General features: G+C 43.3%; 1 protein-coding gene and 1 long non-coding RNA gene across 2 annotated transcripts in view; both read left to right on the top strand.

Annotated features, from left to right (window-relative positions):
• Positions 1-24,121, top strand: part of NUP93 (nucleoporin 93) — a 104,205-nt gene that overhangs the window by 750 nt on the left and 79,334 nt on the right. Inside the window, exon 2 of the mRNA XM_040253942.1 lies at positions 16,150-16,342. Within this exon, the coding sequence (XP_040109876.1) occupies positions 16,164-16,342 (179 nt within the window). The 5' untranslated portion in view covers positions 16,150-16,163. The remainder of the gene's footprint in view (positions 1-16,149; positions 16,343-24,121) is intronic.
• The window catches only part of LOC120873157, a 1,939-nt gene continuing 1,438 nt past the window's right edge, over positions 23,621-24,121 (top strand). The window contains exon 1 of the long non-coding RNA XR_005723396.1: positions 23,621-24,121. This exon is cut by the window's right edge and continues 337 nt beyond it. This is a non-coding gene — a long non-coding RNA (uncharacterized LOC120873157).

Here is a 24,121-nt window from a genome sequence, read left to right as displayed (position 1 = left end):
ACCCCATCTTTTACAAAGACAATACCTACATTTACTGGGTTTCATTTTTGAAAAATTATGGGGCGGACCGCCGGGGTCTTTGTTCAAAGTTTGGACGACCCATTGACAGAGTTGGTCCTGGTTTGCCCCTCTGCCGGCTGTGCGAAGGAGGTTTTGTTTTGACCAAAACCTTTCTGTTCTGTTTGAGGGGTGAGAGGGTGTCCTTAGGCATCATATCTGTTCTTCTCTTCAGTTATTCTTCTTTGTGAATTTGTGTTTGGGACATTTTTATTTTTCATTCCTGGTGATGTCACTCAAAGCTATCAGTCTAAATACCTGTTTATTAGGCTAACAGATCCCACCTGAATATCTCCAGCCTGGACCTCTCCCTTCACCTATATGCAGCTGCCTATTTAGATGGTTGGTAGGGAACTCAGACTGAACATGTCAGGACAGCTCTAGCAAGCTCCCTTCTACCTCTCTTCCCAGATCGCTCTTCTTGCTATTTTTTTCTCTTCTCAGTAACATAAAAGACTCTGATCAACAACCTGTGAGTTATTCTTGACTGCTTTTTCATGTCCAGTGCCTTTGGCCCAGTCACCATCACCTCTCTCCTGGATTATTGAAGCAGTCTCCCATCTGTTCTCCTGGCTTCTGCCCTAACCCCTGTTGTCAGCACAGCAGATAAAAGGATCCCTTAAGGCAGATCATAAAGCCCTCCAATGGGTCCCCATCTCATTTTAAGATAAACTCTTGGGAATCTTCTGGTGGTCCAGTGGTTGGGACTCAAGTCTCAGGCCCAGGTTCCATCCCTGGTCTGGGAACTAGGATCCCACAGGCTGTGCTGCATGACCAAAAAACAAACAAATGATGAAGTTCTTACAGGGAGCTATAATCTGACCCACTGTTACTTTTGCACTTTAGTTTCTGCTCCCTGCTCGTTCCACATGGCAGACATTCTTCAGCCTCAGAACCTTTGAGCTTGCGATTCAGTATTCACATGGTTTGCTCCCTCATTTCTCTCAGATTTTTATTCACAAGTCATCTAGTGAGACTTTTCCCACTTCCTGTCTTCCTTTATCAATTTTGTTGTTGTTGTTATATTTTTCTTGTTTATCTTAAGTATTGTTTATTTTTCTCCTTGGGAACATGAAGGAGGAATTTTTATCTGTTCTGTTCCTTGCTGTATCTCCAGCACCTAGACCTGCCACACAGTATGTGCTCAACACATAGGAAATAAGGCCATGTTCCTGACACCAATAAAGATTTGGGGATCCAGTGGTGCCTGAGATAGGCCTGCACTCACTGAGTTGCTGTTTCTGTGGGGCACAGCACCAGCGGTGAGCCTACAGGGATAGCATGTGGTGGCAGGGCCCTTTTAAAAAGAGGACAAGGATATCTGAACAGAGACCTGATTGAGATCTGAGAGGATAATATCTAGGGCAAGCGCATTCCTGGAGGGAAACAGCCAGTGCAAATACCCTGAGGTGGGAATATTGGAGATTCAAGATAGTGAACTTGAGTGTCTGCACCTGCTTCCTGACGGGCTGAAGGAGAAAATAGAGAGAAAGACAGACATACCACTGAGAGGGAGGGGTCAGAGCTAAGATCGGAGGGTGAGGACCTGAGGTACAGGTCCTCAGGGAACTGGCCACTTTCATTTGGCAAACATTGATTTGGTACTTTTTTTGTGCCAAACTTAGCAACTGAAGATTAAGAGCTGAGCAGGCTGTGAACCTTACCCTACCAAAATTCTCCATGTGGGGAAGGAGACAGACTCAGGGAGAGATCATCACCATTTTCCCAGCTGTCCAGGGAAGAATAGTAATTGAAGGTTCAGAATTGTGTGGGAGCAGTTTGAGGTAGTTAGGACTCTCCCGGTTCACTTTGCAAGTGACCTAAGAGTGTGACAGGGTAGGTGTGCGTTCTAGCAGAGTGTGCACCTGCGTGTCCTGGGGTATGAAGGGAGGGGACAGCATGAGGCACCCCAAGGAGTAGCGAACTGCTGGGGTATCTATGGGGGGCGGGCAGTAACAGATGAGGATGGTAAGGGTGACTGCGCCAATTCTTTGGAGGACACCTCAGTTGGCCATGTCAGAGCATGTAGGGGTTGGAAGGTGGCCTTGAGTGGGTCAAGTGCAAAGGAGGGCAGCATTTCAGAAAGAATTAACCTCTCTGGCTGAGGGGAGGGTGGGTTAGAGGAACGAGAAGGCTTAGATTGTTGAGGTGATCAGGAGAAAAGAATGAGGTTAGAGAGACTGGAAATGGAGGAGGAGGAGGAGGTGGTGATAGTGGGAGTTGCAGTGGCAGCTAGGAAGCGGGAGTAGTGAAGCATTTGGGATAATGTGTGGCTTGAGGCACCCACTGGTCAGCCAGGTATAGGTGTCAGGTGGACAGTTGGAAATACTGGCCCAGGGAGAGAGCTCGGCTAGACAGAGAGATAAGGAAGTCACCTTTGTGTTGACAGATGAGGCTCCTTGCCTGGGCTGAGATAGACCGCCACGGTCCTTGGATTGACTTTCTGGGGAAAGGCAACGTTGAATTTCCTGATACTGCCTGTTCAAGAGTGTGTATTTCTCTTGGATGGCCACGTGTATGTGAATGGATTCAGAGAGGTCTGTAGCCATCTAGAAGACTATTGGCCACTGGTGGGAATTGTAGTTGAAGGCTTTTTTTTAAAAGATAGGTAAAGCTCCAGAATACTTAATTTTAAGCTGTTTGAGAGAGAAGAAATCTAGATATTAATTGACAATAACAAGGCAAATGAGGAGAATGAAGTTAGCAAGGTGTTGGACTAACAGGTCCTAATGCCTGTCCTCCCACAGAAACAAATAAACTAGATGTTGATGAAAAATAGCTCTGTGAAAGCTCCAGAGTGAAATAAGGAGGCTACAGAAACCCCGTGGAGCACAGAAACAGACTATTGGCCACATGCAAACATGCACGACAAATAGATAAATGGAGTCGAGAGGAATTGAGGGGAGATTCCTGGGGGACTGGTGTGGAGGAACACCGTTTGGCAGGTAGGACTTGAATTGGTGGTAACGGTAGCTGATGTTTGAGTGGTTATTGTGTGGCAGGTGAGGAAGGTACAACTGTGTTTCCACTTCATAGGCCAGGCGCAGAAGGAGTGGTTAACTACCCGAAGTCACCCAGTTAGGGGGCACAGTGCCTAGCTGGGTCCCGGTGTGGTGGAAGGCGAGTAGATGTTCCTGGCTGTGAAAAATGGGGCACGAGCACAGAGCAGGGAGTGGGTGAAGATGGTCAGAGACGGAGCGGATCACGATGCTCGCACACAGGGTTTCTGCAAAGACAGTGCCTCAGCTGGATCCCATGAGTGGGATGTATTGAGGGCTTTTGTGCAGGAGCAACAGAGAGAAAGTGATGGCGGAAAGATAGACATGGTTGCAGTGAGCAAGTGATAGGCATTGGGAGGGGCTGGAACTGGCATCCAGCAAGAACTTGGGTTTAAAGTGCAGGAAGTCTGGCCAAGAGCGATGGTGACGAAGATGGAAGCAACAGTTAGACTAGTCTTCTTGTGGTAATGATCTCACAGTATTTATGTCTATCACATCATCATGTTGTGTGCCTTAAAATGATACTGTATGATGGGTCAGTTACATATCAGTAAAGCTGGAAAAAGAAAAAAGCAACAGAAGACACTGTAAAAATATAGTGTCCCTTGCCGTCTAATCTGTTTAGGTAATGAGGGATTTGGAGGGATGTCATGTCATCTAAATCTGTAGTACTGGTTCCCTGAGATTTTGTTAGGGAGTAGCAATAGTTTGGATAATGAGGAATACCTCCCTGCTGCCTCTCAAAAGTGTATCTGCATCTGTTTTGGTTTCTGAGTCTGGACAGTGAAGAATACCTATAAATAAACAATCCATGCACAGATGCAAGGAGAAGGATGAGTTAGAACCTGAGAGAGCAGCCAGGGTACAAGTGGAGGGGTTTGGGAAGGCGGCTGGCGCTGGTGGCAGTGAATAACTGCATTTGGAGACGTGCGGGGTGTGACAGTTATGGGATTGAGTGGACGTGCACAGGCAGTGCCTCGAGACTCCTGGGTTGGAGTGGGAGTGCAAGGAGCAGGGTGGGAGTGTGGAGTTGACATTCACTGCCATCAAGGGTGCAAGGGCGGTGATGAGACAAACACTGAGATGGAGTTCAGAGCAGTGTTCAGATGAACAAGCTGTTAAAAATTAGAAAGGGTCACATTCACGTATGGACAAGAATTTGGATTGACAGAGGGTATAAAATGAAAAGTAGAAATCTCCCAAATCTTAGCTTTGCTCTCTTTCTCAAGGTAATGCTAAGTTTCTTGCTATGTCTTCTAAATACTATCCTGTGAACAAGCTTTAATATATATATATGTATTATATATACACTTAATATATATTTAGTATAGCTTATGAACTTTTACATAGTTATTCAATCTTGTCACCATCACCCATTTTGAAATATAGAATATTTCCAATAGCCCGATGTCTTTGCCTGGGCTGCATATTACCACAGCCTGAGTGTGTTTTTCCACAGCTCTGGAGGCTGGAAGTCTGAGACTGGGGTGCCACATGGTGGGTTCTGGTGAGGGTCCTCTCTCTTCCTGGCTCATAGGCGGCCACCATCTCAAGTGTGCTCACGTGTTACTTTGCTGGGTGAATGTGTGTGTGGAGTGGGGGTTGGAGATAGAGGAAGCAGCTTTCTGGTGGCTCTTCTTAGTAGTGTACCAGTCCCATCTTGAGGATGCCCTCTTCATGACCTCATCTAAACCTAATTACCTCCCAGAGACCACTTCTCAAGATATTTTCACGTTAGGACTTGAACATGACTTTTATGGGCTTCCCTGATAGCTCAGTTGGTAAAGAATCTGCCTGCAATGCAGGAGGGCTGAATTCAGTCCCTGGGTTGGGAAGATCCCCTGGAGAAGGGAAGGGCTACCCCCTCCAGTATTCTGGCCTGGAGAATTCCATGGTGCATGGTTGTCGCAGAGTTGGACATGACTGAGTGCCTTTCACGGTGACCTCTGGAGGGACGCGCTTCAGTCTGCAGTGACAGGAGAGTTCTGTTGTCCTTCCTCCCAATCATTCCCTGTCCCCCTTAACCGCCCCCTGCCCCTGCCCTAATAACCAGTGTTCTGATTTCTAGCACCATAGATTAGTTTTTTCTGTTCTTAAAATCCATGGAAATGGACTCATGAATATGTCCTTTTTGGTATGTAGCTGCTGTAGGTCCTTTTAACCCTGTTGTTCCATGTAGCTGCGGTTTGATCTTTTCCAGTGCTGTGTGATATGCTGGGGCATGAATATACCACCATGAAAAACCCAAATGGTATAATTCTGAATTATACAGTGCTTTAAGATTATTTGAGGCAGAGTGGGAAGGGGACTCAGACTTTTGTTAGACTCCGGTAACAGCTGTAGTGCTTTTCTTGTGTATTTTTTAAGACGCATGCATATATTTCCAGAGGTTCCGGGTGCCTTTGATGCTAGTGTCGTGGCCTTCAGGACAAGAAGCCTTCCTTAGTTTTTGTACGGTTTCTCAGCCTTGACACTATTGATATTTTAGGCTGAATAATTCGTTGTGGAAGCTGTGCTGTGCATTGTAGGACGTTTCGCAGCACCCCTGGCCTCGGCCATCTAGATGTCAGTAGCGCGTGGTCTCTCTCTAAATCGTGACAACCAGAAATGCCTCTCCGTAGTGCCAGAGCTCCCCAGGGGGCAAAGCCGCCCCCAGCTGAGAATCCTTAGTTTAGAGAGGAGAGCCAAAGCCTTTTTGGGGTAGGCTTGGTGATCTGCCCTGGTTTATGTTCCCAAGATTCTACATACAGATACTTTTCATCACCACTGAGTTGGGGCTGCTCCTTCCGAGGACCCGTTCATTGGGTTTCAGTCAGTTCGGTTGCTCAGGCATGTCTTACTCTTTGCAGCCCCATGGACTGCAGCACACCAGGCTTCCAGGCTTCCCTGTCCATCACCAACTCCTGGAGCTTGCTCAAACTCATGTCCATCAAGTCAGGGACGCCATCCAACCATCTCATCCTCTGTTAAGTTTAGAGGCAATTAAAATATCTCACATCTATAGATTCTTCATGGTGGGCAGGACCTTAGAAATCACCTGAGCTAACCCCTTCATCTCATTGGTGATAAAGCCGGGATCTGGAGATGAGGAAGGGCAGATCCCAGGGTCAGAGGGCTGATGTGGGGCAAAGCCAGGTTGGAGTCTACATTCTACCCCAGGCCTTCCACTGTGAGAGTCTGTCAGGAAGTGGGCTGTGTGGATATTTGGTTTCTGCTTCTCTTTGCTCCTTGAAATAATACAAGTGTTATTTTATGTATCAGGAAAGCTGACACTACACACTCCTGACGGAGTCATCCAGCCCCATAATTGTACTGAATCACCAGGTCTTCAATTTCTCTTCTTTCTAGGGTAATTTATTTTAGTTCTTTACTTTCTCCAGTGTCTACCTTCTAAATAATGATTAGGTCTAACTCTTTTACTTAGTTTCACAAGACTATAAAAAATTATCTGAAAGCACTTTTATAAAATAATTTTTTTTCTAGTCTTCTAGAGGTGTCTGAAACAATAGTATCTGTTAGGGTGTAATTTTATTTTGGTTATTGTTGTAATTGACAGCGACAGATACAGCATAAAGTGGAATGCTATTGTCATTTAACCATAGTTTATATATTCAGAAGAAGAGTGGAGAACAGAGCCAGTCTTCAACTTTTGACACTTCCTGTGAGGCTTTCCTCATTAATCTTGGTGTTGAACATTGAACACTGTTCTTGTGTTTTAATCCTACTACAGTCTAATTAATAAGAAGGTTTGAGGGCAAGATTTCCGCTTCAAATTCAATGCTAAATTTCATTTGAATCACACTTTCATTGTGGAAATTTGGATTTATAATTAAAACCATATTTGATAGTGGGGAATTTAAAAATTGTACATGTAAAAATTGTCCCTGTCTCCCAGAAGTTCTTACTGAATGATATGAAGCTGTGGTTAAATAAGTCATAATTTAGTATCATATATTTACTAGATTTCTTTGAAGCAGAGATGTTTGCAATTGACAAAATATTGCCAAATTGGCAACTTTGGAAAGAAGCTAAAATACCATTTTATGATGACGTAAATCACGAGAGTTAATAAAAATATTTCCTGTGTGTCATCAGCGCCTTGAAATAGATAGGCATTGTCCTCTCCTCTTTAGAGACGAGAAAATTGTGGGGGAGATTGGGATTCTATCCCAGGGTAGGTCAACCCACCTTCAGCTAGTAAGTGAACCTTCTAGATTTGAACCAGGTGTGTGGGCTCAGAGTTCAGTCTTCTCCTGTTTACCAATTCCTTTTAAAATATTTTTTTATTACTGTCAAAACTTCTAAAAATAATCGAAAGAAGTAATAACATTGTTATTGTATATTTTAAAGAAAAAAGGTATAAACTGCAACATCAGTTATTTCCCCTCATGTATATGAAATCCTCCTCTGGCAACATCCAGAAAATGTATAGCAGTGCTTAATGTGCGTTTATTAGATTGCAGGATCTTTGTAGTTGAAAGAGATAATATTTGAGTATATGGTAAAATTAGAATTCCACAGTGAGTGGTAATAAAGTATTGTTTGAGTACTTTGACATTCTGCAGGGAAAGTAGCTGGTATCATCTCCCCATGCACCTCAGTGAATTGAGAGTTCTTTAACGCTGAAGAAAAAATGGATGGTCTTGTCTTTATCCTTTCATCTCTTTCTCAGCCCTTGGTGTTTCTTGGAGAGCCAGGCTGTTTGGATTGTGGGTGATAAGGAAAAGGAAAACTTCACTTGGGTTGTTCAGTATGTTGCAGTATACCTAAACAGGGCAGTGAGTTCCCACTAGCATTCTGTGTGGTAGGTCAGAACGCATTCTGTGTGTCTTTACTGGACACATTTCATCATTTACCAAACAGATTCTTCTCCTAGATGTACTCTCCAAACGAACAGCTTAAAGAGGGGAGGGAAGTGACAGCAGGCTGATTGTGTCGCTCAGTCTCTGTATGAGGGTTGTCACTACTAAGGCCTAGTGAGGCAGGACACTGAAGCAGGCTGGTAAGCGCTTAGCAGGTCTAGCTCAGATACCCTCGGCAAACTGGGGATTGGCAGACTACGGCTATGGGCCAGAGAAACTGAGAAGAGTTTTTATTTTTTATGTCTTTAAGTCATTTGGGGGAAAAAAATCTAAAGACTATTTCATGACATGTGAAAATTTTATAAAATTCATATTCAAGTGGCCGTGATTAAAGTTTTATTAGAGCGCCTCCGTACTTACTTACCTGTTAACTGCTTTAAAGTGGAGTTGAGTAGTTGCAAGAGTTGTTGTTTAGTCACAAGTCATGTCCGACTCTTAGCGATCCTATGCACTACAGCACACCAGACTTCCCAGTCTCCCCTGTTTGCTCAAACTCATGTCCATTGAGTTGGTGATGCCGTCCAACCTTCTCATCCTCTGTCATCCCCTTCTCCTCCTACCCTTAATCTTTCCTAGATTGTTACCTGTACTTATGACCAACTGGCTGCAGATCAGAGGCTCTTGTATCCGCCCCCCCCACCTCTAGGTTTAATTAGTTCACTAGAGCAGTTCAGAAATCAGAGAAACATTTATTTAACGCTCACCAGTTTGTCATGAAGGATGAATGGCCAAGTGCAGAGGTACATAAGATGGGGTCCAGATGAGTCTTTAGGCCAGGAGCTTCTGTCTCTGTGGAACCTGGGTACCATTCCTGTTCTCCTGGAACCATTGTCCCAGCATGTAGGTGACTCACCAACCCAGAAACTCAGCAAATCTCATTGTTCAGAAGTTTCTATAGAGCTTAGTCTGCAGCCCTCGTTTCCCCTTGCCAGAGGTTGGTGGGTAGGGCCAAAAGTTCCAACCTTCTAATCACTTGGACTTCCTGGTGACCAGCCCCATCCTGAGGCCACCTAGCATAGCACCTCCAAGTTACCTCATTTGCATAAATTCAGGTGTGCTTAAAAGGGTTCATTGTGAGTTACAGAAGACTCAGAACTTCAGGACATTCCAGGGGTTATAGAAGCTTTGTGCCAGGAACTTGGGGACAAAGACCAAATGTATTTATTATACTACACTACTCTTTTCTGACTTGATTAAATATTTAACATGGTTGTATTATATGGAAATGACCATATTTTTCATAATTAAGAAACATGTTAATATCAAGTAGACCAAAATTATTTGATACATTTTTGCTTTACCCTTTTTTTTTTAAGTTCATTTCATCCTATATGCAATTTGGAGATTTTTTTTTTCTCTTTGTTGAAAATGTTTATGTGCATAGAAAGGGCATTTTTTTGGACACTGAAGGACAGGTGAATGCTAACTAATTTGAGGAAATGGAAATCTGCCCAGTCTTTGGCTTTAGCTGTAAATAGGAGCTGTCTCTCTAAAGCTGCAGGCTTTAATTTTTTCCTCTAGTTAATTTTCTCAGCATCCTCTAGGTGTGGTGAAGAGGTCTGAACTGGGGAACTTTCACCTAGGAAGCATTCACCAGTGGGTCATTGACTTTCGCTTTGGAGGGGAACTTTTTACTCAAGTGTGATGCACAATCAGAAATGTGTGTAAACGATGAGTCTTGCTCAAATTGAACACACTATTAAGCAGCACCAAGTGTAAGAAAATTACCAATCCCCAGAAGCCTCCTTTCTCCCTCCCCCTGCCCCCCAAAGGGCAACCAGCCTTGCCTTCTGACAGCAGTGATAAGTTTGCCCTTCATTTTAAGCTTCACTGGGTGTTTGAGGAGGTTGTTGGAGGACTCCTTCCCAGAGGCACAGAGCCCTCGTACCCTGCTGTGCTCTCTGAGGCGCCTTTCAGTGTTTCCAGGGGCCCCTTGCAGTCAGGCACGGAGTCCTACTGATGGAGAGGGGCCCTGGTGCCGTGAGCTCTCCTTGCTGGTCTTTTCCCGTCCAGCCCCAGATTTGCTGCCCTGGCTGTGCCGCAGCCCTCTTGGTGGGTTCTCAGTGGCTTCTTCCCGTGGAGTGGCTCCCTCCTCTGTAGCTTCCTGCGGTGCAGCTGACGTCCAGTCTCTGCGTGTGTCCTGACCAGATTTCCCCAACACAGAGCTTGGACTTCACCCTGACAGCTCCCTCTTCCCCATCCCATTTTAGTTCTCTCTGTTGGACTAAGCCTGTGGGGTTATTTTCCTGATCAGTTTTCAATATCTTGGATCAAGATATTTGGTTGGTTTAACCCCTTATGTTTTGTGGCTAATTTGATATTTATTTTTGCAGAAAGGTTAAAAATTGTCTTTAAACTTGTTAAATTAAACATGCATTTGAAAATTTTAATGAAACAGGATGATAACTGTATCAAAGTGTAGACTTGGAAACTTTAATAGCATTTTTTGATAAATCAGTTTCCATTGGTTGAGTTATAATGCAGGACAAATCCAGTTTTTCCCAAATATAGTATTATATATATTACTGTCTTCTTTCAGACAGACATGGAACAAGCTTATTTTCTACTCTGAAGTTGTATAGCACAATTCTATGTATTATTTGTTCTTTTAGTTTGGAATTTGTCCACCTGAAAACTGGGCTATTTCTTCTAAAATACCACTGGGTTTTTGTCTCGGTATTTAGAGGGAAAGCACTTGTCTGGACCAAGTGTGATCTGAATTCATGCCATTTATACTGTCACTGCCTTATGCTGTGCAGCCTCAGAAATGTTAAGTATCAGTTGGTAGTCGGAAGGGAATGTTTTTGCTCTGGTCTCTGCTTGCCAGTGGATTTGGCAAGAATGTGTAGGAAGCCTTCAAGAAAAACAGTCTCCATAAATGGAAGAACAAAACTCCTACTATTCATTCAACAGATGAGCACCTACTGTGTGCCAGGCACTGTTCTAGGGACTGGGTGAACCTCAGTGAACAAAACAGGCAAAAATCTCCATCCTTGTGCAGTTTACATTCTGGCTGGGGTGACAGACCATAGGGAGATGGGGGAGTGCTGAGGGTGGGAACAGGCAGTACTCCTAAATATTCTGTCTTATGAAATGAAGTGAAGTGGAAGTCGCTCAGTTGTGTCTGACTCTTTGTGACTCCATGGACTGTAGCCTGCCACGCTCCTCTGTCCATGTAATTCTCCAGGCAAGAATATTACAGTTCTCTTCTCCAGGGGATCTTCCCAACCAAGGGATCAAACCAAGGAAGGGAAGCCCAGGTTGGCATCAAAGGCATGGTGACAGTTGAGAGAGCTAGGGTACAGAAAAAGGACAGGACGGTGTTTGATTCATAGGGGAGCAGCACAGAGTCCCAGAATGACTGGGGTGCAGGAAAGGAGGAGGGATGGGGCTGGAGACGAGTCTCCGAGGAGAGAAGAGGTGGGTTGCTTCACTGAACTTCACTCTGTGTTAACACAATAGGTTTAAACAGAGGATGGATGTGATCAGACCTTTGAAGGACCACTAGTTGTCAGGTTGAGACTGTAGGAGTCAAGGGCTTAAGCTGGGGAGCCAGAAAGAGGTGATAGTGACTTGGATGGGGAAGATGGTGGGAAGAGGTAGATCCTGGGTGCACTTTGACGGTAGATTGAAAGGCTTTGTTGGCCTATCTCATGTGGGATGTGAATTGGGGAGAGCTTTAAGGATTTTTAGAGAAGACTCTTGAGAGTCCCTTGGACTGCAAGGAGATCAGCCTTGGGATTTCTTTGGAAGGAATGATGCTGAAGCTGAAACTCCAGTACTTTGGCCACCTCATGCGAAGAGTTGACTCATTGGAAAAGACTCTGATGCTGGGAGGGATTGGGGCCAGGAGGAGAAGGGGACGACCGAGGATGAAATGGCTGGATGGCATCACTGACTCGATGGACGTGAGTCTGAGTGAACTCGGGGAGTTCGTGATGGCCAGGGAGGCCAGGCGTGCTGCAATTCATGGGGTCGCAAAGAGTCAGACACGACTGAGCAACTGAACTGAACTTAAGGATTTTGACCCAAGTGACTGGTGGGGTCTCCACACTGAGAAGGCCAGGGAGCAAGTTTTATAGACAAGAGGTTAAAGCTCAGTTTGGGACATGTTAAGTTTAGGATGGCAGAAAGCAAAGAACTACTAAAGAACATCTTCATGAAAGTGAAAGAGGAGAGTTTAAAAGCTGGCTTAAAGCTCAACATTCATAAAACTAAGATCATGGCATCTGGTCCCATCACTTCATGGGAAATAGATGGGGAAACAGTGGCAGACTTTATTTTCTTGGGCTCCAAAATCACTGCAGATGGTGACTGCAGCCATGAAATTAAAATATGCTTGCTCCTTGGAAGAAAAGCTATGACCAACCTAGATAGCATATTAAAAAGCAGAGACATTATTTTGCCGACAAATGTCTGTCTAGTCAGAGCTATGGTTTTTCCAGTAGTCATGTATGGATGTGAGAGTTGGACCATAAAGAAAGCTGAGCACCGAAGAATTGATGCTTTTGAACTATGGTGTCGGAGAAGACTCTTGAGAGTCCCTTGGACTGCAAGGAGATCAGACCAGTCAATCCTAAAAGAAATCAGCCTGAGTATTCATTGGAAGGACTGATGCTGAAGCTGAAACTCCAGTACTTTGGCCACCTGATGTGAAGTACTGACTGGAAAAGACCCTGATGCTGGGAAAGATTGAAGGCAGGAGGAGAAGGGGACGACATAGGATGAGATGGTTGGATGGCATCATGGACTTGATGGACATGAGTTTGAGTAAGCTCCAGGAGTTGGTAATAGACAGGAAGGCTTGGCGTGCTGCAGTCCATGGGGTCACAAAGAGTTGGACATGAATGAGTGACTGAACTGAATTGACTGAAGTTTAGGATGTTGTTTAGAAATTCAGCCTTTATTTTACTATGGTCAGAATAATTCTTCATTAACTTTGACAAATCACATTTATTGGACCATATTGAAGTAAAGCATGACTTTTATTTTACATTTATTACTTACCCTCAAATGCATCACTTTAAGTCTTTGTATGGATAAGTCATTTGAGAAGTTGAACATTTCTTTTGTCTGAATTTCTCTGACATGGAAATGTTATGTGAAATATTGGATGTATTTTCTTCTCTCTGCTTTTTTTTAAACTTAAAGTTTTGTTTCATTCAGTGTTTTATTCAAGGAGTTCCAAAATTTTCCTTATGAAGGAAAAAAAGTGTTTTCTTCTCCTTGGCTCTGTTTGACAAATTATTTTTATCTTAGAGTAAAAAAAATGTGGGAGAAGAGGCAGCATGTTTCTTTTCTTTCCTCTTTGTGGTGAGAGACCATGTTTCTGACACTTCATAGAATGTCATTGGCCTTGTAGGTTTCTGAAGGAAAAACATTTCTCCATTAGGCAGGAGCCATTGTGTAATAATATTCTGTTTCTTTATTCTTCTGTCCCAGAAAGTACCTCTTACTCTGTAATCTAAATTTTCCCACAGGTAGAGATGGCCAGTTACAACCTGATTCCATTCAGTCAGTTTAGTTCAGTCACTCAGTTGTGTCCTACTCTTTGCGACCCCATGAATCGCAGCACGCCAGGCCTCCTTGTCCATCACCAACTCCCGGAGTTCACTCAGACTCACCTCCATTGAGTCAGTAATGCCATCCAGCCATCTCATCCTCTGTCTTCCCCTTCTCCTCCTGCCCCCAATCCCTCCCAGCATCAGAGTCTTTTCCAATGAGTCAACTCTTCGCATGAGGTGGCCAGATTACTGGAGTTTCAGCTTCAGCATCAGTCCTTCCAAAGAAATCCCAGGGCTGATCTCCTTCAGAATGGACTGGTTGGATCTGCTTGCAGTCCAAGGGACTCTCAAGAGTCTTCTCCAACACCACAGTTCAAAAGCATCAATACTTTGGCACTCAGCTTTCTTCACAGTCCAACTCTCACATCCATACATGACCACTGGAAAAACCATAGCCTTGACTAGACGGACCTTTGTTGGCAAAGTAATGTCTCTACTTTTCAACATGCTATCTAGGTTGGTCATAACTTTTCTTCCAAGGAATAAGCGTCTTTTAATTTCATGGCTGCAGTCACCATCTGCAGTGATTTTGGAGCCCCCCAAAAATAAAGTCTGACACTGTTTCCACTGTTTCCCCATCTATTTCCCATGAAGTGATGGGACCAGATGCCATGATCTTCATTTTCTGAATGTTGAGCTTTAAGCCAACTTTTTCACTCTCCACTTTCACTTTCATCAAAAGGCTTTTTAGTTCTTCTTCACTTTCTGCCATAAGGGTGGTGTCATCTGCATATCTGTCATCTGAGGTGATTGATATTTCTCCCGGCAATCTTGATTCCAGCTTGTGCTTCTTCCAGCCCAGCGTTTCTCATGATGTACTCTGCATAGAAGTTAAATAAGCAGGGTGACAATATACAGCCTCGACATACTCCTTTTCCTATTTGGAACCAGTCTGTCATTCCATGTCCAGTTCTAACTGTTGCTTCCTGACCTGCATACAGATTTCTCAAGAGGCAGGTCAGGTGGTCTGGTATTCCCATCTCTTTCAGAATTTTCCACAGTTTATTGTGATCCACACAGTCAAAGGCTTTGGCATAGTCAATAGAGCAGAAATAGATGTTTTTCTGGAACTCTCTTACTTTTTCGATGATCCAGCGGATGTTGGCAAATTGATCTCTGGTTCCTCTGCCTTTTCTAAAACCAGCTTGAACATCTGGAAGTTCATGGTTCACGTATTGCTGAAGCCTGTTAAAAAAAAACAAAAAAAAAAAAACCATGAATATCTAGAAGCTTTAGATAAAGTGTTATAGTGTACATGACTTTTCATCTAAATATTAAAGTCAGCTTGGCACTTCATAAAGAATATAGAAATATTTCAATGTTTATTCCAGCTGAGCTGTTTTTGTTTTAACCTTGTGCCCTTGCCTTTAAAGTTAATGTCCTTTAATGTTCATTTTTAAAACTCCTTATTCTCTTGCTGTGGATTTATGGTGGAGACCATGCCCTTTTAACATTAACCTGAGCTTCATAGCTGAGACGTAATTGTATATTACATTAACATTGTAACTACACTTCTAGGCCAAGGGATTTCAAAAGTACAATAGAAGCCATGCCTTTGGAACAAAGAGGAAAATTATCAACAAAAGCTACTTTTGAAAGACTTGTTCTTTTTTAATAAATAATAATTTTGTTAACCTTTTAGCAGTGAAATTTTTTAAAATGATGAAGATACTATTTATCTTCTGTTGATTTCAGTAGTGGTAGTAGTTAAAAACTCCTTGGTCATGAACCTTATACTAGGATGGTACAGTATATAGAAGATTCATAAATGTGTAATGTGCATTAAATATCAACAGTGTTCAAAGCGCATTTCTCAGTCAGTTGTTGGAGGAACAGGTGATCTTACTAATAATATTCATCATCTAGAAGCCAGCTACTATTGTATAATTATTAGTTGCAGTGGTATTTCTGAAAGTAGTAGATGTATTAGCAAGTCTAATATTCTGAGAGTCATATATAACAAGCAGAGATGGATCTCTGCTCTCAGAGGTGAAGCTAAAGAAGAATGAGTGGAGACTTGGACATGAATTTTAACACACTGTCTTTTATGTTAGCAAAGGAGCAGGTGTGTGAGACTAACAGGGATCAGTCAGAAGCCTGTCTTCTGGCCTCAGTTCTGCCTCGTTGCTGCAGAGACTGTTCTGGGCACAGGACTGAGCCCTGTGGACTGACGTTGCTTCTCTGTCTTCTCAGGGTCCTCACAGAGTTGCTGGGAATCATATAAGATAAGGGCCTAATTGCCCAGCCCTCTGCAGGCGGGGCGTTTTCCTGTCTCAGACGGGCAGAAGGAGGGAGGCATAGCTGAGGGTTCTTTGGGCCTCTCAGAGGTTGCCTATGGCTTCCATCCCCTGTCAGCTCTGAGTCTGTGGAGGGAGACAGGAATTCTAGTCTGTGCCTTAATATCTTTGCTTTTGTTCTGGTGGCAGAAATCAATCTTGGGGCTGTCAATATGGACAGAAGTGATCTATTTCTCAGTCTGACTCATTTTCTCTGTCAGACCTGTTGTTCTTGGGCTACGTTCAGGAACAAACACTGCTTGTTGAGGACCTGTCTCCTTGTCTGTTTTCAGAAAGTCCCAGTGTTTCATTGAGCTTGTGACAGGTTCAGGCAGTTGTGAAACCCATCCGTCCCTTGACTAGGGTCTCTTTTTCCTTCTCCCCCACCTAGGATCTGCATCCCCAATGGATACTGAGGGGTTTGGTGAGCTCCTTCAGCAAGCTGAACAGCTTGCCGCAGAGACCGAGGGCATCTCAGAGCTTCCCCATGTGGAACGGAACCTGCAGGAGATCCAGCAGGCGGGCGAGCGTCTGCGTTCCCGTACCCTCACACGCACATCCCAGGAGACAGCAGATGTCAAGGCGTGAGTACTGCTGGGGAGGGAGCACTGGCACTGGGGGGCTCGGGGGCAGGATCTGTTTCTTCTTTCCTGCCTTGAATTTGGCCGCAGTCTGTAAAATCCAGATACAAGCCAGATCCTCAGGAATTCAAGAGAGGTTTTATAAACAGATCAGCAGTGCTGCTTTGTCCCCCACCTTCCTGGCTTTTCCAGCCTGTCTGCCTGACCAAGCTGTGAGCCCCTGTCACAGGCAGAGGTGATCACGGTGAGAAAGGGTGTAGAGCTTTGCCATGCAGAAGCGTCCCAGTCATTTTCCTGCTTGGGTTCACTGACTGTTGGGTCATAAATGGGTCACATAGTATATTGGTAAATGTGGGTCACACAGATAAGTGTTCCCTTTAAAGCCAGAGAGCACGAAGTGATGGGCACCATTTTTAAGAGCACTTGGAAGAAATTGATGAGCAGTTAGTGATGAGAAGCCATCCACATGAGTAGTGATTCTGTCTGCTTATTGTCAGTGACCCCATAGGCTGCTTCTAAAAGACCTTGGAAATGCAGTGCCTGCCAGTTGATTGTAGAAGAGGAAAGTGGGTGAGCCCCGAGAATGTGCAGTGGGAGAAAAGTGCAGATTGACTGACTGACCAGTGGCTGCTGCTGCCACACAGCATGCATTGGGTTGTTGATTCTACATATGTTTGGGGTCCCCACTGTGCCAGGCCTGGACCATCTCTCAGCTACAACCGTGTATTAGACATGGTCCTTGCCCTCAAGGAACTTATTCTTTAGTGAGGTAGAAAAAAAATCTTGCTACTTTCCATAACAAATGTGTTTATTGATTACTTACTGTACATCAGTAAGATTTTGCTTAGTCCTCACAATAAAATGGCAACCCACTCCAGTGTTCTTGCCTGGAGAATTCCATGGACAGAGGAGCCTGGCTGGCTACATTCCGTGGGGTCACAGAGTGGGACACAACTGAGTGACTAATACTTTCACTTTCACAATAAATAGTAGGACTGTGACCCCTGTATTACAGTTGAGCAGCTAAGGCTCAGAGAGGGCAATAACTCTCTCGGATCACACAGCTGGCGAGTAGTGAGTCAGGATGCAGACCCAGTGAGGTTGACTCCAGAGTGTGTGCTCCTTTAGCCCTCATGGAAGGGTCATGGGAGGATGGAGAGGTGTTGTTACTGGTGACCTTGCTGGGTCTGGAAAGTGGCTGAGATTCTCTGTGGAAAATACATCATGGGAATCGCCAGTCATCTGCTCAGTCTTCATTCCTTAAACTTGAGAAAGACCTAAGTGCCGGTATTAAGGTGGGGACATTGTTTTGGATCCATAGTGAATGTCACCAGGATGAGTATAACAGCCACATTTGCTTTTTTCAACTCATCTTGAGATCTGAATGTTTTGGCTGCCATGCTGAATCGGTAAGGATGTTGTAGAAATCCTTATGTAGGCCTCCCCAGAATTTTATTTTTTTAAAATACTAAGTTTTCTTGGTTCTGTTGGTATTGGTAAAGGCACATCAGGGGAACCCTGGCAAGGATTTTATATTAACCATCCTTGCCCCCCCTACATTATTGCCCAACACCCCAGCCAGTCTTCAGACATTTCCACTAGCTTGCCCTCCCTGCAGGCTCCTGCTGCTGCAGCTCCTGGCTGCCTGCAGTTACCCCGGGGCTCGAGCACGCAGGCTTTGCTTATGAGAAAGGATGCTGCTGGAGCGAAAGGGCTGTGATGCCAGCTGAGTTGCTATAGTTATGATTTAATTGCATCAGCTTTACAGCCCATTAAGAGCGAAAAGGGAAAATGTTTTCTTGGTAACGATTATCAGTCATGCTCTCTTTCTTGTAAATTTCCATTCTTCCTCATCTCTTTCTACCTTAAATTCATCATTTTAGGGGGGAGGAAGTTGGAACGTTGAAAGAATGGGTATAGGGTGGGGCAGGTGCTTAAAAAGAAACCAAAGGGCTGATGACTGTATTTTTCCATCTCTGTGATAGGCAGAGACATAAAGTGTGATGTGAATATTTTAGTACAGGATGAAGGCAGAGGAAAGAAGTGAATAGAGAAAATTTTCTTACATGAAATAAATTTTGAAAGAAATTTCTGTCTTCAAGATTTTAGTTAAGATTGGATTGTAGATTTAAGATTGAATTGTTCTGTGTTGAAATGCATTTGTTTAAATAGACTGTGTTGGATTTTTCATTTTAGGGAACAGATTTGATTGCTTTTTTGCATGTGTGTGTGATTATTTTTAAATTGTTAAATTTCTTCACACATAAAAAGAATATGCATAACGTATATGAAGGTATAAATCAGGGGTTGGCAGACTAAGACCCAGAAGCCAAATGCAACCCGCTGCCTGTTAAAGTTTTATTGGAACACAGCCACACGTACTTGTTTATGTATTGTCTATGCTGCCTTTGTGTTACAGTAGCCGAGTTGAGTAGTAATGACAGACTGTATGGCCGGCAAAGCCTGAAGTACTTGCTGTCTGCCTTTTACGGAGTTGTTTGCCGACTCATGGTGTAAATAGTAGTAAAGTGAATGAATACCGCTGTGCACACTGCACAGTTAAGACATAGAATGTTATCAGTAGCTGTGAACCCCAATCTCATCGTCAGTTACATCCCCCTCTTTTCCCACGGGCGATGCCTCATTGAATTTTTCCATTCAGCTCAGAAACCAAACAACCTCGGATACAAAGAAAAAGTCAGCAATCACTCTCTGCCTGACTTTACGCTCCAAGGTGATCAGTGCCATTAACTTGATTGTTCTTTCACAGTTTTCCCCATGATCAGGCAAAACATGTATACCATTTTATTTGCCCAGAGTTAAACAGCAGATTATAACATTTTCTGTGCTCATACTACTAACCTACCTTTTAAAGCACTTATTTTTTGTCAGACACTGTGCCAAGTACTTTACATGCATTATGTACTTTCCTGTGAAATAAAATAACCCTTTGAAATAAGTGTGACTGTCTGCTTTTTATATTGAGGAGTCAGATAGCAGGTGATCACACCAGAACTCCAATCCAGCTTGGACAGTGAGAATCCCTCATGTTTGTGAGGCATTTTCAGTTCCTGAAGGCTTATCATGGGCATTCTCCCAACTGGTCTTCACAGGCCTGAGAAGTGAGAGAGGCAGGGCTTTCCTCCACATTTTAGCAGGAAAAAAAGGAAACTTGGACAAGTGAGCTGTCCAGGATTTTCAGTCAGTATCTGATAGGTGGGACTAACCCAGGCCTCTGGACTTTGTTTTGAGAACAGCTTTTGTCTTCCTGTTCTCCTGGGACTGGACTGTTTGACTTCAGCTTCTCTGGCTTTCTGCTCAGGAGAGGCTTTCTGGCTTGGAAAAATTGGGGCAGGGAACCTTTGGATTTCTCCGCCCTGAGAAGGGGAAACAACCTTTGTTCGTATTAGTAGCATCATCCCTACCCCAGATTGCCTGCCTCCATGGTCCCTCCCGCCACCTCCCCTCTCCCCCACCCCAGTCAGGGCTTCTGCGAATGCACCGCACAGTCCGTGAATTGCACACTTCCTCTGGGCACCAGCCACCTCGATGACTTTCCTCATAATTTTCATAGCTAATTTTTACATTTCAAGGTTCCCAACCCTGGTATGCCTTAAAATCACTGGCCTCTGAATACATTCTCACTTACAACTGGTGGGGATAGAGTGCTGGTGGGATAGAGAATTTGGCAGTAGTTAGTGAATTTACTCTTGACCCAGCTGTCACACTTCTGAAGGTCTCTCCCAAAGATACACTGGCAAAAGTACAAAAAGATGTGTGCAGAAAGATATTCTTTGCAGCATTGGTTGTGATAGCAAAAGTTAGAAACCATTCCAGTGTCCATCAATAGGGGACTGGTTGAATAAATGTGGTGCATGTGCATAGCAGAGTGCTTTTCAGTAGCACAAAGGAATGCGAATATACACCACCATGGATAGAGTGTCTCCAGGCCGTGTTGCTAAGTAAAACAAACATGAAACGTGGAGGAACGTGTATACTGCTGCTGCTGCTGCTGCTGCTCAGTCACTTCAGTCGTGTCCGACTCTGTGCGACCCCATAGATGGCAGCCCACCAGGCTCCGCCATCCCTGGGATTCTCCAGGCAAGAACACTGGAGTGGGTTGCCATTTCCTTCTCCAATGCATGAAAGTGAAAAGTGAATGGGAAGTCACTTGGTCATGTCTGATTCTTTAGGACCCCCTGGACTGCAGCCCACCAGGCTCCTCCATCCACGGGATTTCCCAGGCAAGAGTACTGGAGTGGGTTGCCATTGCCTTCTCCATTATTTAAGAAAGAAGGTGAAAGAAAGTCCATGTGCGTGGATTGGAAAACTTCATCTCATTAAGATGTTAACACTCCCCAAATTGATCTGTGGATTAAATGCAATTCCTATCAAAATCCCAGGTGGCTTTTTTGCAGCAATTTATAAATTGATCCTAAAATTTGTATAGAAATTCAAGGAACCTGGAATGGCCACAGCAATCTTTTTTTTTAATTGAAGTATAATTGACCTAGAACACTTTGTTAATTCCAGGTGTAACATAGTGATTCGATATTTCTTTACAGAATGATCACAATAAGTCTAGTTACCATCTCACCATACAAAGTTATTATGGTATTATTGACTGTATTTCCCATTCTGTGTATTTCATTCCATTGATGCATTTATTTTATAATTGGAAGTTTGTACCTCCTCATCTCCCTCCCTGCATTTCACTCGTTCCCGCGACCTCCCTCCCCTCTGGCAACCACCTGTTCTTTGAATCTATGAGTCTATTTCTGTTTTGTTATGTTTGTTCACTTGATTTGATTTTGAGATTCTGCATATAAGTGAAATCATATGGTATTTGTCTTTAAACTTTTAAAACTCTTAGAAGAAAACATAGGCATAAATCTTCCTGACCTTAGGTTAGACAGAGCCTTTTTGGATATGAAACCAAAAGCGCAAGTGACAGAATCAAAAATAAACTGAACTTCATCAAAATTAAAAAGCTTTTGTGATTTAAAGGACACTATCAGGGAAGGAAATAACCCACAGAATGGGGAGAAAATGTTTATATATTATATATTGGATAAGGGACTTACATCCAGAATATATTAAAATCTCTTACAACTCAATGATAAAAAGACAACTCTGTTTTGAAGTAGTATTGATTTACAATATTAGTTTCAGTTGTACAGCATTGTGACTCAGTATTTTTACAGGTTATTATCCATTGAAAGTTGTTAAAAGATAATGGCTATAATTCCCTGTGCTCTACAATATATCCTTGTTCCTTACCTGTTTTATGTGTAGTAGTTTGTGTCTCTTAATCCCGTACCTAATGTGCTCCTCCCCCTTTCCCTCTCCTCTCTGGTAACCATTAGTTTGTTTTCTGTATCTGTCTGTCTGTTTCTGTTTTGCAGGCACATTTGTTTGTATTATTTTTCAGCTATCATATATAAGTGATGTCATACAGTATTTGTTTCTGTCTAATTTCACTAAGTATGATGCTTTCTCGGTCCATCCACGTTGCTGCTAATGCAAATTTTCATTCTTTTTTATGAGTGAATAGTAGTCTATTGTGTATATATATACATATACATACACACACACACACACACACACACACACACATCTTCTTTATCACCTGTGGATGGGCACTTGAGTTGTTTCCATATCTTGGCTACTGTGCTGCTACGAACATTGGATACCTGTATCTTTTTGAATTAATGTTTTCATTTTCGCCAAGTATATATCCCCAGTGAAGTTGCTGGATCATATGGTAGTTCTATTTTTAGCATTTTTTCTTTTGAGAAACCTCCTTATTGTTTTACATAGTGGCTGCACCAAAAGACAACCCCATTTTAAGATGAGCAGATCTGAATAGGCATTTCTCCAAAGGAGATCTATTCATGTCCAGTAAACAGATGAAAAGATTTTCAATTCACTAATCATCAGGGAGTTGCAGATCAAAACCACAGAAAGATACCACTTCACCCCCACTAGGATGGCTGTAGCCAAAAAGATAGGTAATAACAAATGGAAAGAATGTGGAAAATATTGAAACCCTCATATACTGTCAGTAGGAATGTAAAATAGTGCAGAGTTTACAAAACCGTCTAGCAGTTCCTCAAAAGGTTAAATATAGAGTTTCCATATAAATGAGCAGTTCCACTCCCAGGCGTATACCCAGCAGGAATGAAAACAGTTGTCCACACAGAAACCTGTACATGAGTGTTCATAGCGGCATTACTTGTAGTCGCCAGAAAGGGGAAACAATCCAAATGTCTAACGACTGATAAATTGATAAATGAAAGTGGTATATCCATATAATGGAATACTGTTTGGCAATAAAAAAGAATAAACTACTAATACATACTCCAACATGGATGAACCTTGAAAAAACACGCTAAGTGAAAGAAGTCAGTCACAAAAGACTATTACTCTATAGTACCATTTACATGCAATGCCCAGAGTAGGCAAATATGGAGAAACAGAGTAATTAGAGGTTGTCAAGGGAGTGATAGATTAGGGGGCCTAGGGAGTGACTGCTCTGGGTGAGGAGTTTCTTTTCTGGGTAATGGAAAGATTCTGAAATTAATTGTAGTGTTGGTTGTGCAAATCTGTGACTATATTAAAACCCACTTTTTTTTTTTTGAGATTTCCTCCCACTCACCCCATCACACTTCTTTTTAACCCTTTTATTATGGAAATGTTAAAACATTCGCAAGAGTAGAGAAAACAGTATAAACCAGGTACCCATCACCCATCATATCAACATTCTGCCATTTTTTTAAATTTACTTTTAGTTTTTAATTTATATTATAGTTGATTAACAATGTTACTAGTTTCAGGTGTGCAGCAAAAGTGATTCAGTCATACATACACATGTATCTGTGAATTACACGTTTTCAGTGGGTGATTAAATAGTATGTGGATTATGTCTCAGTAAAACTGTTTTCAAAAAGTAGAAAACACAAATGTATATAAGTATTTGACTCTTGAGAATCCCTTGGACTGCAAGGAGATCCAACCAGTCCATTCTAAAGGAGATCAGCCCTGGGTGTTCTTTGGAAGGAATGATGCTAAAGCTGAAACTCCAGTACTTTGGCCACCTCATGCGAAGAGTTGACTCATTGGAAAAGACTCTGATGCTGGGAGGGATTGGGGGCAGGAGGAGAAGGGGACGACAGAGGATGAGATGGCTGGATGGCATCACTGACTCCATGGACGTGAGTCTGAGTGAACTCCGGGAGTCGGTGATGGACAGGGAGGCCTGGCGTGCTGCAATTCATGGGGTCGCAAAGAGTCGGACACGACTGAGCAACTGAACTGAACTGAAGGTTTGCTATAATAAGGTATGGTAAGATATCCAGACAGGGATATGACTGTCATGAGGGAAGAAGTTTCTACTCACATTTCTCTAGAAACAGGCGGCAGATCGTGCTATGCAGGGCCACTGAGGAAGCACTGAGGTCAGTCGGGGCACATGAAGTAAGGGGAACACGTGGCAAAAGCCTTAGTGGTTTCTGTAAGAAGGCATGGTGAGCAGGCTTAGGATTGGCTAGTTTGAATCACCTCGGTGGGCTCTAGGGTAAAAGTGCTGTCTCTGGTTGTTTGGTACCTAGCCCTGAGATGATTAGGGAAGAGGATAGTGTCCCAGTGAAGGAGGTGGTTGAGGTATGGGCTCTGGATTGATTAGCATGCATATGTTATATGTGCTTGCAGGCCTCTAGGAATTAGCGAACCTGGGAGAGGCAGTCCCTCCAGTATCAACATGGCCCCAGATGTCAAAGCAGC

Source organism: Oryx dammah, unplaced genomic scaffold, assembly GCF_014754425.2.
Source record: "Oryx dammah isolate SB20612 unplaced genomic scaffold, SCBI_Odam_1.1 HiC_scaffold_13, whole genome shotgun sequence".
Taxonomy (NCBI): Eukaryota; Metazoa; Chordata; class Mammalia; order Artiodactyla; family Bovidae; genus Oryx; species Oryx dammah.
Note: the sequence above shows the minus strand (reverse complement) of the source record. Positions and strands in the feature narration are given on the sequence as shown.